This window comes from Stylophora pistillata, chromosome 2 (assembly GCF_964205215.1).
Source record: "Stylophora pistillata chromosome 2, jaStyPist1.2, whole genome shotgun sequence".
Lineage (NCBI taxonomy): Eukaryota > Metazoa > Cnidaria > Anthozoa > Scleractinia > Pocilloporidae > Stylophora > Stylophora pistillata.
The window spans coordinates 32,203,100-32,219,330 of record NC_142520.1 but is presented as its reverse complement, the minus strand read 5'-3'; the positions used below and the strand labels follow the sequence as shown (position 1 = coordinate 32,219,330).

The 16,231-nt window shown below is 37.7% G+C and overlaps 3 protein-coding genes across 3 annotated transcripts; 1 reads left to right on the top strand and 2 right to left on the bottom strand.

Annotated features, from left to right (window-relative positions):
• The first annotated feature begins 1,372 nt into the window (after positions 1–1,372).
• On the top strand, positions 1,373–5,151 carry LOC111341110 (scavenger receptor cysteine-rich domain-containing protein DMBT1-like). Its single transcript, XM_088750864.1, has 3 exons — positions 1,373–1,948; positions 3,396–3,752; positions 4,142–5,151. Exons 1-3 carry the CDS (start codon positions 1,624–1,626, stop codon positions 4,465–4,467), a joined length of 1,008 nt encoding a protein of 335 aa, XP_088606990.1. The 5' UTR covers positions 1,373–1,623; the 3' UTR covers positions 4,468–5,151.
• A 247-nt stretch (positions 5,152–5,398) lies between these two features.
• LOC148738370 (uncharacterized) lies at positions 5,399–13,339 on the bottom strand. Its single transcript, XM_088750909.1, has 12 exons — positions 13,116–13,339; positions 12,393–12,497; positions 11,657–11,819; positions 10,631–10,824; positions 10,106–10,225; positions 9,502–9,658; positions 9,065–9,146; positions 8,305–8,357; positions 7,345–7,611; positions 6,781–6,855; positions 6,294–6,410; positions 5,399–5,929 (listed from the first exon to the last, which is right to left on the bottom strand). The coding sequence occupies exons 1-12, from the start codon at positions 13,311–13,313 to the stop codon at positions 5,538–5,540; spliced, it is 1,923 nt and encodes a 640-aa protein (XP_088607035.1). The 5' UTR covers positions 13,314–13,339; the 3' UTR covers positions 5,399–5,537.
• Positions 13,340–13,863: 524 nt separating this feature from the next.
• Positions 13,864–15,571, bottom strand: LOC148738369 (uncharacterized). The gene is made up of 4 exons (XM_088747864.1): positions 15,515–15,571; positions 14,988–15,064; positions 14,344–14,509; positions 13,864–14,088 (listed from the first exon to the last, which is right to left on the bottom strand). Exons 1-4 carry the CDS (start codon positions 15,569–15,571, stop codon positions 13,864–13,866), a joined length of 525 nt encoding a protein of 174 aa, XP_088603990.1.
• Positions 15,572–16,231: the final 660 nt, after the last annotated feature.

Here is a 16,231-nt window from a genome sequence, read left to right as displayed (position 1 = left end):
CTTTATTCCCAGATTAGTTGCTACTAAGATATAGCTATATCTAGTTTCAGACTTAACAGAAGTGTCATTGTTAACCATATTTTAAAAGACTCCATAATTGCATGATGCCATTAACAAGAAGTTTTTGAGCTAAAATGGCGTTATATGCGCCCCTTTAAATGCATATATTTTTCAGTGAAATATTATGCTGCGTCACCTTTGCACATCTATGTACCGTCTGGCAAATTTAGACTAAATCATCTGGAAGGACGAATCTTAATTCCAGGTCTTAAAACGGTACATTGACAACACGCAATGTGAAACAAAAATTTTCGTTGTTTTAATTCTACATGCAACATGCAATGTGAAACAAAAATTTTCATTGTTTTAATTCTAGATCACCTCTCGTGACATCGCGACGAAAAATTATTCAAACGCTTCTTTGATATTGTATAGAAAACAAGTATACTCCTCAACTCGTCAAAAGTTTTGTTGGGAAGTTTACCATGTAAAACGCCGCATCACTTTACAACGATCAATGAAATCCGACTAGATATTGTTTTTGTTAATCTTTTTCCTTTTTTATTTGTTTCCTTATTTAATTTTTTTCTTCCTTTAACCTAACGTCAACAATGTATGCTGTTTACCTGAGAAACTGTTAAGTGTTATTGTGTTATTTTTAATTACTCATCGTTTGGTAGCAATAATAGATTGCAAACATTTCCTTTGTACTCACATTTTAACTAAAACAAACTTTCTGTATAAGCTATTTGATGAGAAAAAATTTAATTGATAAGACGAAGCTTAATTTTAATTTATGTAAATATATTATTATTGGTTGGTCTAACGTTACAGGAAGGTGTGAGTCTATATTTTAGACCATTTTCGAATATGTTTCAAAATAGCTTTCCTTTGGTCTACTTTAAGAAGCACATTCGTTAAAAATTGTGATAGGCTAGATACAAAATAAGATAAGTAAATAAAAACGAATGATGATCGAGCAGGAATTGCGCAACTATTTCTGCTATTCCATTGTGGATAAGGTATCGGTTAATTACTGTTACCTACGTGCAAACCAGTCTCATAAGAAATTTATCCAAGTCTGACATGAGATAAATTAGGCGATCGACCGCATCTCAAAATAATTGTTAAAGTACTAGGTGCCAAGGACTTTATAACCTTACATTTCAACATATTGGTTTTTATGATCGTCAGAAATGTTTAATTTTCGATTATTTATAAAGTCACCTGTTTTCAACGCATCTCATTATTGTCAAATAAAGAAATAGGGAAATCCCTACCAGGGGGAACTGTTTCCTGTTGTCGTTAAGTTTAATTTGAAATGATCCTTACAATTGTTTCTTGTGAAGCCTTAAGCTGCTACAAAAATTAATTCAAAATTATTTTCCTGGTGTTCACTGATCCATAGCATAATGCATCACACCGAGCATCGGGGAAAGCTCGGAAACCGAACTCGTTTTCAGTTCTTACAATGGCTTAAGGCTTCACTGGAGACCATTATATCATTATATGGAAGTGTTTAAAATTTCATGTACTGCTTGATATTCCGTCTCAAACTCATATTTTAACATCAGAAGATCGGTTTCCCTGACATACATTTCTTGGTTGGAGAAGCGGGCCGATATGAATTTCGAGCGGTTCTACCGCATCCTAATCATTCTTGGTTTGATTGAGTTCTTTCTTGAACTATGTACTGGGAATTGTAGAGAAGAAAGAGAGGCGTCCATCTTCGGGATGATGCTACAAAAGCACATCTTTAAGACGATCACTGGAGCTGCATTCGGTGATGTGTGTTTAAGGGAATGTTATCGTGACATCAGATGCCAAAGCTTTAATTACGTCTTTACCCAAAATATGTGTGAGTTGAGCAACCGCACAAAAGAAGCCAGACCTGAAGATTTTACATCAAACGCTGAGAGGTACTATTTCAGGCGAGACAAGAAGAGAGGTGAGTAAAATATTTGTTTTTGTTCCATTTTAGACTTATTTCATTCAGGTTCGTTCTAAAAAGATTTACCTTTTCATTTGTTTAATCATCAACGTCTTTCGTTGTATTTTTCCGTCTTTTAAAATTGCTTTTTTTCTGCAACAGTCTCTCTCGGTTCTCTACCTGATCTTCCCGCAAAATCGTGTAAGGAAATTGATAAGAGTGAAGAGGGAAGAGCGGTCAGCGGCAAATACTGGCTGGATTTCATCAAACCTGAGATACCTGTTTTGGCTTATTGTGACAAGTAGAACAAAGGTTAGACGTACTCAGGTTGTACCTCGGCGGATTAGTATTAGTCGCAAACAGATTCTTTGCAAATTTCCACACCTTTCGAGAACTTTCAAACCCCGCGAGTGTTTAGACGAGGCTGTGTTGACACGGAAGTAGTCACCTTTCACTTTTTCAAAATGTTTCAAAACTAAAAGCGACACCAAAGCGCCAAGATAATCGTGTTTATTGTACAGATAATAGGCATAGATATAATTGAAAGAAGTGCACTGTTTCAAAGACATGACATCTTCATCACACGCTGTAGACGAGCCATTTATGGGTTGTTTATTGTTTGATATTGATTTTGAATTTTTTCTTATCTGAGTTCACGTGCATGTGATTTTGCACCCTGTGCTCTCAATGGAATTTGGTTGAGAAATATCTCAAGAATAAACAGAAAATCTTGTTTCCGCTCATGGACACGAAATTTTCTTCTCACGAAAATAAGACGCAATATAGAGCTCTGGAAAAGTCCATGAATTAAAACAAAATCGCGCAACGAAAACAAGTGTACTCAGCTTTAGTGAAGATTCGGCAGTTCCATTGAAACCACTTCTCAACAAGAAGAAAAAATAAAAAGTCTTGGACATTGTTTTGAATCGAAGTTCATGTATAAGGTCAGTGTGAGGTGAATTTTTCAACTTTTTCAGAAGCTTTACCTCCAAACTAGACTAATGGACCAAAATTGTTGAAAGCTAAATATCTTACAAGAGAGCGAGGGGCGCATAAATGCCCAGCTTTAAGCAGATCAATTACGAATTTCTCACCACGCTCGATAGAGGGAAACAAACGATCCTTTCGGCAAACTGAAAATGCGCCACAACGGACTTCCTTGGTCCCCTTGGTCCCCGAGGACCCCTTGGCCTGACTGATTTCAATTTGTAAAGTCGTTCTTTCGAAGAATTTGTTTATTAGTAGAAAACTTGACTTTTTCGTGAGAATCAAAGTCACAAATTGAAGAATTGAAGTACATATCGCTGTTCATGGCATGCGTATGCAGCAATTGCTATTATGGAGAATTTACAGAGGAAGGGTGAAGATAATTTGCAACAACACATTTCTTATTTATCCCCATTCGATAATTCGGTTGTCTGTCTCGGTCATTAACAATGTGTTGTTTAATCATTTCTCCCAACAGTTCACGTACAGTTATTTGTGATTGTTTCAAGTTCATGCGCCAACTCTTCGACTATTCTTACTGGCTCAAGTGGCATACTATATTCAAACAAAGCTCAGTACTACTCTAACTATATGTATTGTAATTGGAGTCTCCTTTCAAACACCAACGTCATGCTTACATTCTTCAAATTCAACCTTGAGCAATCGTACGACTACGTATACGTATACGATGGCAAATCTGCATCATCTCCAATGATTGGGCGATATCATGGAACCTCTCTACCTCCCGTAGTTACAAGTTCATTGAACCAACTCTTCATTGATTTTAAAACTGACTCCAGCATCACACGCCCAGGATTTGCGGCAAGTTACCGTGGTAAGCGAGATTTTTGAGATAAAAAACGCTACTTTATGACAAAACAACTTACGAAATCACGTGAGAAGGTGTAGTTACGGGCTAGAAGAAACCAATTATGACTGGCATTAACATGTACCCTCTATAAACCAGAGTTGCAGCTAACTACTTAAGTATTTTTTTAACGCTTGTTTACTTTACTTAGTTCCCATTTTTGATAAATTATCGCGCCTATCTGAATCCGCTCTCTTCGTTTCAAGGACCATTTAATGACCATTTAAAGGGACCATAGTTGAACTTACAAGTCACCGCGCAAATCTTTCAAAAGATATCCTATCGATTTTTGCTGGATTTAGTGTGCCCTGCATTTTCAATTTCTTCCTAAGATTTTTTTTTTCGATTTGATACAGTTGTTGACAAAATCCGTCTTATCGGTAACACGTCATTAACTGGGAGAGTGGAAGTTTTTGCTGTCGGTCAATGGGGAACAATTTGTGACAAAGGCTGGGACATCAACGACGCTCACGTGATCTGCAGACAGCTTGGTTTCCCCTCAGCCACTCAAGCCTTTGGCAGCGCCACCCATGGTCAAGGATCTGGTCAGATATGGATTGATGATTTGGACTGCACAGGGAATGAACTGCATTTCGACGAGTGCAGCCATGGTGGATGGGGAAATCATAATTGCGATCATTCCGGAGACGCCAGCGTAGAGTGTTCCTCTATCATTCCCTGATGATGACACGAGTTTCTCGGGTTTATAACATTAAAATATTACATAAGAAACAGTCCACAGTGGATAGAAAGTTATCCTTGTCTTTAGAGAATTAGCAATATGTATAAGTGAAACACAAATTGAATAGGAAAACTCATTTGCAGGATGATTCCATAATGAACTATCTAGAATGCAAACCCCTTATTAAGGACTATGTCTTTTATAATATTTTATAGATTCACCTTATGTATAAAATAATGTTTCTTTGATATAATAACTTCATTTCCGTCCAATTTGGACTACCAGGTGTACTGTTATGCAGATGGCATTAAATACTTAGGCTCAAGCTTTCCATTTTGTTCTGCTTCTTGTAAATGCAAAGAAATCACCAACCAAGCTAGAAAATGGCAAATATGCTCCACGTTTAATTGATAGTTAAATTTGATTATAAACAACAAGTCTTTACGTTGCTGTGGTGCATGAACTGAGCTGAGAAAGAGAAGGAGAGCCTTGTAGTCGTGACTTTAGGATGATCCACGTATTTATCAAGCATATCGCACGAAAATGTGTTTCCCAATAAGTGGGTAGGAAGCTTAATATCGATCTAATATTCCCTTTTAAATTAGCATACAAACTGACGGGGTGGAAACTTTGTACATGAAAATGACTTAGAAAATGGAGGAAATAAAACTTATTGAGCAAAAAGTAACTGTGTGTCAGTATAAAGTGAAAATTGAATCGGGTAAAATGGAGTCCAGGATAAATCTCTCGATCCTTCCCATTTTTTATTTATTGTTTTGAGGCTAGGGCAAATGCAATCTCAGTTGTCTGTTAGAATCTCCTGGTTGAGTGTTTAGTGAGCGATAGTGTCGGCCTCTATCTCCCCCATTTCCTCGACAAGGCAGCAGTGTCTTCTTAAGGCTTTTTTAAATTATGGCTGCAAGATAAAAATAATATTGTATCACGGATTTGAAAAAAAAGGGTCACGGATTTGGACCAAAAAAAACAAAAGAAAGACGAGAAGAGAGACACACGGACAGAGATTTGACGCAATGCAAGGAAATTGCAGTATTTACCAATACGAAGTATTCTTATAATAGTAACAGTATCAAGGAGATAACTGACTTACCTTCGTAGACTATTAAGAATCCTTTTTTATTGACTACTGAATCAGACGTAAACTTTAGATAAAGGTAATTTCCAGAACTTTTGATGACTTTGTTGGTATGACCTCCAGTGAACCTGCCAATCCGTCTGGAACTGGTGGATTTTCCGTCGTGGATATAAACATAATCCCAACCCCTCTCCACGTAAAAGTATTTAAAAACCAGTTTGATCCGATGTGATGAAGTAATAAGCCATTCACAGCGACTATTACTGCCATAGTTATTGGGATACTTTGGGGTGTTTATTATTAGTGGTTTCACTTTGTTTGTAGTTGAACTGCACGTGGACTTCGTCACCTCAATTTGGGGAGCAACGACTACACAGAAAAAATGCATGGGTTAAAGTTAAGTAAAACTGTTTACACTTGAATTGGTAAAAGGTGGAAACTGTATTTGAACTGAAATGACGCCACCGTTTGGCGTGTGTAAGAGTGAATCGAGTTAGCTAGGAACAGAACAAAATATATTTAAGGACGTGTGAATGGACGAGGAAAGCAAGGATTTATGCTGGAACATGTAATGAACAAACAAAGAGAAAGGCAAAAGGTTAGCTAGCCAGTCATAGGCAGGTATGGATGTATAGATGGATGAAGGGATGGTAAATCAATATCGAATAAATGAGATGCAATTTAAAACATGCTCATTGTTGATCGTGGTAACAATATTCAAAATGGCACTCACACTTGGTGTCACAGTTTTTCCCAGCCCAATCGCTGAGGCAGAAGCAAGTGTAGTCATTTTTGTTCCCAACACAAGAACCGCCATTTTCACACGGTCCACTGTAACATTTGTTTAGATCTGTAAAATCAAAGGGTCAACTATTGCAATAAAAAAAGGGAACAAAACGCAGCCCATACATTTGAAACAGCAGGCCGCTCTCATGTCTTCAGACAGAGTATATAATAAGTTTCTAATTTTTTTATCTTTTTAATCAGTCATTGTTTTTTAAAAAGTATATTTGAATTTGGTAAAAATTAGTCGGGGATGTGGTGTAACCTATCTTTCGATCTCAAATTATCTTCTCACATTTGTCCTTTATTTCTGATATTTCTCTTTATCATTTAAGCAACTCTAAATTTGTTTGCATTATTTTCTCGATTTAAAACAGGAAAAATCATGATACAAAAAAAAAAAGAAAAAGAGAAAATAAAATAAAAAAGCCTCTTACCCCTCGCCCGCCAATGAGCTATCAACTGCCATGTTTGTTTTTCCACTTTGAAGAAATGAATACCCACCGCTGAAGCTTTAAGATATAAATTGTAAGAAAAGGGACAATCAACGATTAGAATCAAGTTGGAGCATCGTCAGTTTAACGAAGATTGATAGATCCTGATTGACAAATATAAACCGGCAGAGACAAATCAGAAGTCCCTTTCTTTCTTCTTGGATAGCTGACACCTCCTCTCGACGTCTGGACAGTCGAAAAAGATGCACAAAGAAAAACTACCAAATTCGTTGTGAAAAGGGAGACCTCCCTACCCACTAACCTCTCTCTCCCCCCCTAATATTTTCATGGGTCCTGACTGGTGGACGGCAAAACAACGTTATGGACAGTTGCCCTGATTTAGAGAGATTCCGAAAGAAGAATACATCTGAAATCATTTGCAACCGTGAACCACCATACTGGCACAAGGTGTGCCTCATTAATTGCAATGGAGATAAAATAAAGGTTTTTTTTTATGGTCCTAAGTATTAAAACGCTCCCAGGATAATAATGAAAAGTTGCAAATACCTCCCCATTTGTTGCCATCGTTATCAATCTGTTCGTATTCAGAAATTTGAGTGTCAGTAAAATCACGGCCTGTTTCTGGAACAAAAGGTATCTCTGTGGATAGGACTGTGGTTGGCAAATCCCTCAACCTTAACCAGTCTTCACTTGGAACGGCCGCACATTTAGTGACGTTACATCGTAGGTATGATCTTCTATTCCTGGCCACGCCATATATGACGTCTTCGTTTTGATCATAACCAAGAATGCTGACAATGCGTCTGTCTAGGGCTGAAACAAATCAATCACATTCACCGTGAACTGGGGGGTAAAAGTGAGGGAGAACTCACTTCGATAGGTGCGAACTGGTCTGGGAGCGAGCTTGCGATTGGTATAACCTCTGTGAATGGATAAAATAGATTAACTTTTCCGATCTTATGTCTTTTATTGAACATTTTATTATCCTGAACGTCGCAAGTAATTTACCACATATGTGGAAAAAGAAGACCTGGATAAATATATAGTCCCAGCCTTGGTGAATCGCTGCTGAAGGTTTGTTCCTGGGGTGAAATGACTAAGTATCACTATCAATGAAGACACTGGCAGGAAGGTACAGAGAAATTATGCTGACTCAAATAAAGAAAAAAGGAACTGAAATGGATAGACAAGCCTCTTTAATGCGTAAGACAACCCGAAAGGGAAATGAAAGCCAAACAAAATAGTTATAAACGATTAAAAACGAACAAACGAAAAAAGAAACAAACAAAATACAACCAACAAACAAAACTGACGATTGGGATAGGTCAGCGGAATATATATCAAGAACAAGATGAAGAGAGGTGGAGGAGGACGGTGAATGCCTCCCACTTGGCACAGCAGAAAAGGAGGAACGAAAGAGTAAAGAGGGCATGAAGGAGGACTAAAGAGAGGGAAGTTGTTTTACCATTGCAAGGGAGGGATTAAGGAATAGTAACGTCAGTTTACCTATCCAACTTTCGTCCTCTAAATATATTCTGATGAAACATACCGCCTTGACCCTGTGTGAGCATAAGGAGCGAATTAATCAGGTGAATTTAGGAATAAAGCTTTTGAAGCCTTTTATTACTGGCATTCGGATCGAGAGGGTATTTCTAACAGTTTACTCTCGATTTACGAAAATATGAAAAAATAAAACGCATTGAGCATAAAAGATTGGACCCAAACGCATTAGGAGTATACATGGATAATAATCATGATAAATTTCACCAGAGCTATCCAGGCTTTCCTAACAAGAGAATCATCAAAAAGACTTGTCGCAAGGAAAAAGAAAAAGTCAGTCACCGACTTCGTAAATGTAGTAACATTAACCTTAAATCTGTTGCATCACATTATTTGTGGCTTAAATGTTTGAGATGGTCAAGTTTTTGTAATCAAGTTTTTATTTCGATTTACACAGCTTGCAGAGATGGTAACTTAGGTCAGACAAGATCAACTGTTCACACTGCCATAATTTTTCATAATATTTCACCATCACCTTCTACGGATAATTGTCACTATCTAGCAGCAAGTGGCACAATGGCAAATATCGCAATCGCAAATATTAATTACTAAAGGGATTGGTATATTTCTTGAAAGGGACACGAAATCGAGTTCATCATCCTAAAACTGTCTTTTAGAGATTATATGGGGTACATTTCGTATCGCAATTCCAAACAGATAGGACTTACGATTTTGAGAAAGGAAATTCCGTGTACTACTTACGTACCTAACTGATTCTTTATTACACAAGAAAAGCCTTTTACTTCTCTCATCTAAAAGAATACTTCGTTGATATACTGGTGGTTTTCCTGCAAAAAGATGTAGCATAATTGAACTGAGAAAAAAGGGTTCTTTTGAATTTTTTTTTCCATATATGTATATTATCCTTTTTCGGTGAAGTGAGAAAGTTTTAATGTCCTTCTATATAATCAGTGACAAATTGATCCTCAGAGGCAGAGGTACAAATAAATCAAGGGGCGATATAAGAAGAGAGGCAAATGATATTAAAGGATCCGAAGATAGAGACAGGCAATGAGTAGCGGTGAAAGACATCATCCGCAAAACTCGAGGCAAAAAAGGGATCAAAGAAAAAGTAACTGCAGGAAGAAGTCTCAGAAGAAAAGTAAACTTTTAGAAACAATCTTTATTTTGAAGACGGTTTACCTGTGTTTTCTGTGGTAGACTTTTCTCCGTATAGTTCAACTCTCATACATGCGGCAGATATTAGTCCAAGAGGCAGAAACTGAATAAGTCGCGCCTTTACTGGAATTGGCAGGTGAGTTTTAGTAGGGATATCTTCAACTAAGTTTCCAAAGAACTTCTAAAGATCAACAAGAAAAAAAAAACTGATAGGTGAGAACCAGAGGGTGAGTCTCCCAAATACTGAGGTTCATTTATTTTGGAGGGTATCCTCGAATTCCAGAAGTTGGAGCCATAAGGGGTATTGCTACTCCTTTGGTCGGAATGCTAGATTAGTTCATCTTCGGAAACTGTCCCACCTACATGCTAGAGACATTAGTAACTCTGTTCTACATTAAAGGAGAAGAACGTTTCTGGTCTGTGGAAAACGACACGGCGATCAAGAGTAGATATCGAAATCCGGACCCATCGATCAAGATTTAATTTCAGTGCACCACAGTTCTGGCACCAGGTCTCCAAAGCCAAGATCATAAGTATCCACTGAAGTGGTCAGTTCATTGAATACCCAGTGCGACAAAGGGTTAATAGCTCAGCAAAATATTTAAAATAAGAAAAACAAAAAAATTACCTTGTCAATGCCATTTTGTTGATATATGCTCCAATTGACTCCATCCTCTGAGTAATTCAGGCTGTATTTTGTTACACTTTGGATATTGTCGACATTTGAGGGGCGTGGTTGGGTAGCTACCTACAATTTGAAGAAATCAAACAATAGATTGGGATTTCTTTTCTTTTCCTCTCTTTTCTTCTCGCATTGCTGTGGATGTTTGGTTTTGTGGGCTTTTTCTCAGATAAATTAAGTTTTTCGACGTTATACTCGGACACAAAAAAGGAAAGCAATTGCAGCATAAAGGACGCTTGCAACACATGAACCAAGTACTGGTCTGCCTTACCATTGACCTTTGTGTAACGTAATGGTGGATTATTGCGTTGTAGAATGTGACTTTCGATTACTCGTTGACGACTAAGAGTCTTTCCTTTGTCCCACAATCGGGACAAAAGTGAATAACATCTTTAAAAAGTGTCTCACTGTCAAGACGATCATCAGCTTTCAGTTACCATAAGAGCGTAAATCATTCTTTTTCATACTTACTGCTGTAACTATGTGAATTTCATTAAGATCAATTTGTAGAAATAGCGGTTGCTCATTGGAATTTGCTGAACACCAAGCGCTGTTGAAGTTTAAGCGGCCACTTGTAGCATTTAACTTTTGTAGATCAGCAGTAGAGGAAGCAGTCATCTGAGCATTTGTTATTAGTTGCTTCTCCACCCCAAGAGCCGGGAACTCTAAAACAGGCAATATTTCAAAGACAGAACTAGAAACTTTAGCATCTTCTTCAATCTCCTTGTATACAGGACGCTTTTGGAGTTTTTAAAGAACTGTTGATTATTCTCTCGCCGGTAAGGAACGGTCTCGGAGCATGCTCAGCACGTGTTTGATTCCTCAAAAGGAAAACTTAATTTGTCAAAGAAGTTATCTTGCACTATCTGACACATCTAACCTTAAAAAATGTTTTGACTTAAATAATAAGTGAAAAGAAATTGAATATACAATTTAGGAGCAGAATTGAAGGTCGTCGATGGATGCATAGTCTCAAAATTTGTTGGCCGTGACCTACAGCCGTTTCATTTTTATTCTCACGTGAACTTAGAGGCCAGCTATCATACTGCTCTTAGAGACCTCCACATGCCCTGGTGGGCTAGCCACATGAGTTATCGAAGAGAGCAAAGGGTTGAAAACGTGTGCCCTTGAATAGAATTGCTCGCAACCAGTGGTGATTTTACCTTACTGAATGTGTAACTCGCCTCTTATATTAGCAATTGCTCAAGGAAAAAAATGCACTCTCCGAATACTCTTTTCCACTCTTCAGACGGTCTGTAATGAGAGTTCCAAGCTTGACCAGTATGGCCACATGAACGTCTTCGAACTTTATCAAATTGCGTCCCTTTTTTTTCAGATGTTGCATATCTAGCTTATACCCTAAAATCTAATAAACTGGACATAATTTTTCAGCTCTTTCATCGTAGAAAATACTGAACACAAATCGAAAAAATATATCCTTCACTAGAAAACAATAGACCAAGGAATCAGCAAAGGAATGAAACAAAAAAACCCTACCTTCTGTTTGTGCTGTTTCATTTCTATAACATCCATAAACCTCAATTCGAAGGGCACTTCCCTTGTGCCAGGACGTGGGCTGAATTCGTAGAAATCGAATGGAAGTAGGAATCTGATAAGCAGTTGGGATTGCAGCGTTTCCATTTGTCACGTTGACAAGCCCCTTACAATAATGAAATGAGGATTGATGATATTGATAACGATAATGATTCAGTTATGTAGCGCATTTTCCATAGGAATACGCTCTAATGTACTTTACGATACGGGTGCATGGGAAAAAGATTGGCTCGTGGCTGAAAGGTATGGACCTCACAGCACTCGATTCGTGCACCACGACCGAGAGCCAAATATCTTCCCGTCCGGCCCGACCTCACTAAATCAATCAGCACTTTATCATAAAACAACCAATTTTTCTTTCTCTTTCTTTTTTCCTGCTTGCCTTTTGCACTCAAGAGTCCATGCACTGGGCCTTACAGCTTTTTAGGCCCTGTTTGCATCATCGCGCACGAACCTTGCATGGGGTTTTTCCATTAACTTTGGGGTATAAGACAATTCCCGCGATCAGCTGCACGTAAATAAGCTCCCGGATAGACGGCCCAGAGGTCAATTCGAAAGTCAGGTTTTTCAGGCTGATCATCGTTCCAATATGCTAATGAAAATCGATATTCTATGAAGTCCTATCAGTAACGTACACCAAGTGAGATAGTTGCGCCATAAAATCAAAACATACAGAAACCTTAGGTAGAGGATTTTCTTTCTTCCATTCCTCACCGTCAAGACTCGTCCAAGCATTAAACGTTTTAACGTGTTCTTCAGAATTTGGTTTTCCTTGTAATGCAATCTAAAATATCAACATTCAGAAACAGAAAAACATACAGTCATTCAAATGTAGCATCTTCTCTGTTAGGAATTTTGTTTTTAAGTACAATTTTGAAGCTGGAATATCCGTGGGTTGAGGTGAAATCACTGCGAAATGAGCTCCTGAGCTTCAGACCTTGGTGAACGGTCATAAACTAGCTACTTAATATTGGTTCTACAGAAGTATGGACGATAATAACTGGCTTGTATGAACTTAATTATTAGTAGAGAAGGGAGTATCAAAAGTATTCGGAAGGAGGCTACATGTATTAGATAGGTATAGTTAACAACACGATTTCGATTGCAATTTGGTGTTAGAAGCAAGAGTAAGTTCTTCAAAGAGAAGAAAGCTACTCAAGCCCGTTGGAATCAGGAGAAATAATATTGGGACTTGATAATAATTTACATGAAAATGCATCACAGAAAGTCAATACAGACGAAATTTGACAGCGCGCGCTATTTGTCATTTGTACTCATGTTACAACTTTGCAATCGTGTTACAATTTTCCCGTTTTCAGCCAATCAGACACGCATAAATTTTCTCCATGTGTGTTATTATGATAGGAATACATCGAGGTAAACAAAAGGTGTTTAAACAAACCACTTTCAATTGAATGAATCTCCCAAAGTTGATTTGTATAAACTGTTCTCTGTCAATTGAAGCACTACCAGCAGCTGGAGACCAGTGCCCTGAGCTGCCAAGCCTAGCCTGATGGGGACTGTCACCGAGTGAATTTTGAGATGTCTTGAAGAATGACGATGACAAAAGTTGGCTCTCCTTGATGTACCCACTTCTCATACCCAGCGGCTCAAAGCAGGAAAACTCTAATAAGGAAAATTCTAGACTGAGCATTCGTGATATCGCGATCTGCTTGTCGCAGATATTGATTGAAAGAGGTTTAATTTCTATCATAGTTTCTTATGGGCGGCTTGTTTCAAAGGTAGCATATATTGTTTTACCGTTTGTTTGGTTAAGGGTCATTTCGACTTGAGTAAGCAAAGAACATAAAATGCTACATCGAAAAAAAAAAACAGTAACCTAATTTTTCGAAATGCAGATGGACGGATAATAACAGCTTCCCTCACGTGGGCTCCGAAACAGTTTTATTCTTTTCAAAACCTCCGTATGTTATTAGAAATTTTCTCTATCCACCCTATCCTTTAAGGTCGTGAGTTACGGATCAAGCGCAGCGAGTTCCGTACGCCATAGCCGAGGAACAAAATGCAACTGGATGGCTCTCGAGTTCCTTTACGACGACCAAATTTGATACCTTTTTTTACATTGGTGTGCCTAGCAGATCCAAGTGTAAGGCGTCTGGTCTAGGGAGAAACTTAAGTCTAGCGCTTCTTTACAAACCTGGTACGTAGAAGTAGAACGAAGTGTGAGAGTTGTCAGTAGTTTTAGTCACCCTTTTTCCGGTATTCGGATCTGTAAAATTGTCATAATCGCCGCTATATGTTATGGTGCTGATCACATAAGCTATATGTACGCGACCAGGTTCAGTGAGTCCATGAGGATCAATGGAAATGAAAACTTCATACGAGAATTGTTGGTCCGGCTCGAGCCTGTTGAGCTGAATAAAGCCAAAGGATGGTTACTATTAACTACAACTAGATGAAACAATACAACTTCTTCACTCCTTTTGTTTTTATTGTTTTGTAAAACTGCGATCCAATTTAAAGCCACAAAGAGATAATACGTCGATGGGAACTTGCAAGACACACACCGCTTTCCTTTTTGTAATTTGTGTGAATATACTGTTATTCTATTGTTTCCTTAAAACGAGATGATATACTGAATAGATATATTAATAAGAGAGGAATCGTACCTCGACTCTGTTATTTTGTAGCACGTCTGGAGTCACTGAATGCGATGATAAATTTATTGAACTGAACTCTGCTTTAAATGAAGCCTGTGGAATGATAATTATATGGCTGGCTGCAGACGTGGAGTTGATATCATGGGTTACATTTACATTGAGTTTAGTTTTGTTTCTGTAAAAAAAATTCAGAATAAAACATTTCAAACCATGAAACCGTAAAGTATGTGCCGCCCTCTGACTTTTTATCTATTTGTTTTATTTTTTTATTTTTTGTCGATGATTAAATTATGCATTATGACAAGCATGGGAAGAACGTGGTGGAAAAGAAGTCATCCCACTCAGAGACGAAATAGATAAACATAAGGTCTTATTTCTGTGCAAAAAAGTGAAGAATGAATAATTTAAACCATGAAACTGCAAATACCCGTGCGTTCCTCTCAAAAGCTTTTCCAATGATCGCCATGTGAAGGTCACAGACATTTTTTTTTATTAAGTTTTTGTTTTTGTTTTGGTCGACTAACAAATCAGGCATCATGACAAGCTATGGCAGAGTATTGTGGGAAAGCAATCATGCCAATAAGGAACAAAGTAAATAAACAAAAAAAATTTGCAACTGTTCTAAAAATAGCTTTAGCTTTTGCTAGACTTACCCTTGAAACAAGGGCTGGCTGTCATCTACTGAAAGCTCTACACTTAAGATTGGTTTTGGTCGATCTACGGAAATCCCCTGCAAATATAAAAGAGATAAAAAAGGAAATAGACGTTAGTTTTACAAGAAAGAGAAACCTTGCCACTGTAAGAGCTTTGGGGAATGAAGCTGAGGATTGCATTCTGTCTGCAGATCTATAGAAATTAATACATTTTGTAGGGACTGGATTAAGCTTGCCGAAAAGGAATTGAAAACGATAGAAAATAATTACGATATTTTGAATTATTTCCTGACATTAATTTTCCATGTCTTCTAAGCGGGATATATCGAGCTGTTTGCACTGATTTGATTAACCTTTTCATCTTCAAAGGTTTAAAATCTTTCCTCAGCAATGTAGTAGTGCACTTAAAGAATAAAACATGGCTCGGTAGAGGAACTCACGCTGTAAATGAAGAAACGTGGGCTGTAATTAATTTTACGACTTAGTTTCAAATGATGCTACCGTGTAAAACAACATTTTTTACTTACCTTAAGGCATAGTATACACCACATCAAAACTTGGATTAAAACAAGACGAATCTCCATTTCGCAACTACGCAACCGAAGACGAATATATTGAAGTTGATGTAAGACTGACTCTTAAAGATGTGAAAGCTCGCATGCTTAAAACAGGCTAACTGAAAGTCTTAATTAATGAAGTACCTTTCAGAGTGTTTCTTAAGTATTGATTTCAGATCTCATCGATCAAAGCTTTGTGGAGTTAACACTCCGCCTTGAAGCCGCTCAATGAATGTGCTTATCAGTAGGTGGACTAAAACATTATTAACTTGACATAAAGAATCGACTGATGGAAAGATCTATACCACTGAGAAACACCTGCCACATTTAATGTCCCCGCCGTTTTAGCTTATTGCTGTTGGATTCGTGACGCAATTCAGCGCAACTTCCCTTTGTAATAAAGCGCAGTATTTTGACAACTATCTTCTCATGTTGAGAAGATAGATGTACTTTAGGTTATTTCATTTAAAAGTTTTGGTTTCCTCCAATCTAACGGCAGTTCAGGACAACGTTCAAACTTGAGTAAAACATCACCCTCAATGTGCTCAGATATTACCAAGTTATGATTGGTGGAACAAGTCACATGTAAACTACTCAGGACAAACCAGAAATATGCTCAGCTATTAAGATTGTAACACGGTTATATTTTGTTCTGTTTTTCCCCCCGCTTCTCCTTCGAAAATTTAA

Bases quoted from the DNA above. Each gene is read 5' to 3' on its own strand.
- LOC148738369 (XM_088747864.1), bottom strand. From the start codon at position 15,571: ATGGAGATTCGTCTTGTTTTAATCCAAGTTTTGATGTGGTGTATACTA. The intron at 15,065-15,514 runs GTAAGTAAAAAA...TTATATTTGCAG, and splicing joins GGTGTATACTATGCCTTAAG to GGGATTTCCGTAGATCGACC. The intron at 14,510-14,987 runs GTAAGTCTAGCA...TTTTTTTTACAG, and splicing joins AGCCAGCCCTTGTTTCAAGG to AAACAAAACTAAACTCAATG.
- LOC111341110 (XM_088750864.1), top strand. From the start codon at position 1,624: ATGAATTTCGAGCGGTTCTACCGCATCCTAATCATTCTTGGTTTGATT. The intron at 1,949-3,395 runs GTGAGTAAAATA...TTCTCCCAACAG, and splicing joins CAGGCGAGACAAGAAGAGAG to TTCACGTACAGTTATTTGTG. The intron at 3,753-4,141 runs GTAAGCGAGATT...GATTTGATACAG, and splicing joins ATTTGCGGCAAGTTACCGTG to TTGTTGACAAAATCCGTCTT.
- LOC148738370 (XM_088750909.1), bottom strand. From the start codon at position 13,313: ATGAGAAGTGGGTACATCAAGGAGAGCCAACTTTTGTCATCGTCATTC. The intron at 9,147-9,501 runs GTAAACCGTCTT...ATCTTTTTGCAG, and splicing joins GTCTACCACAGAAAACACAG to GAAAACCACCAGTATATCAA. The intron at 7,612-8,304 runs GTAAACTGACGT...GATTTGTTTCAG, and splicing joins AGAGGACGAAAGTTGGATAG to CCCTAGACAGACGCATTGTC.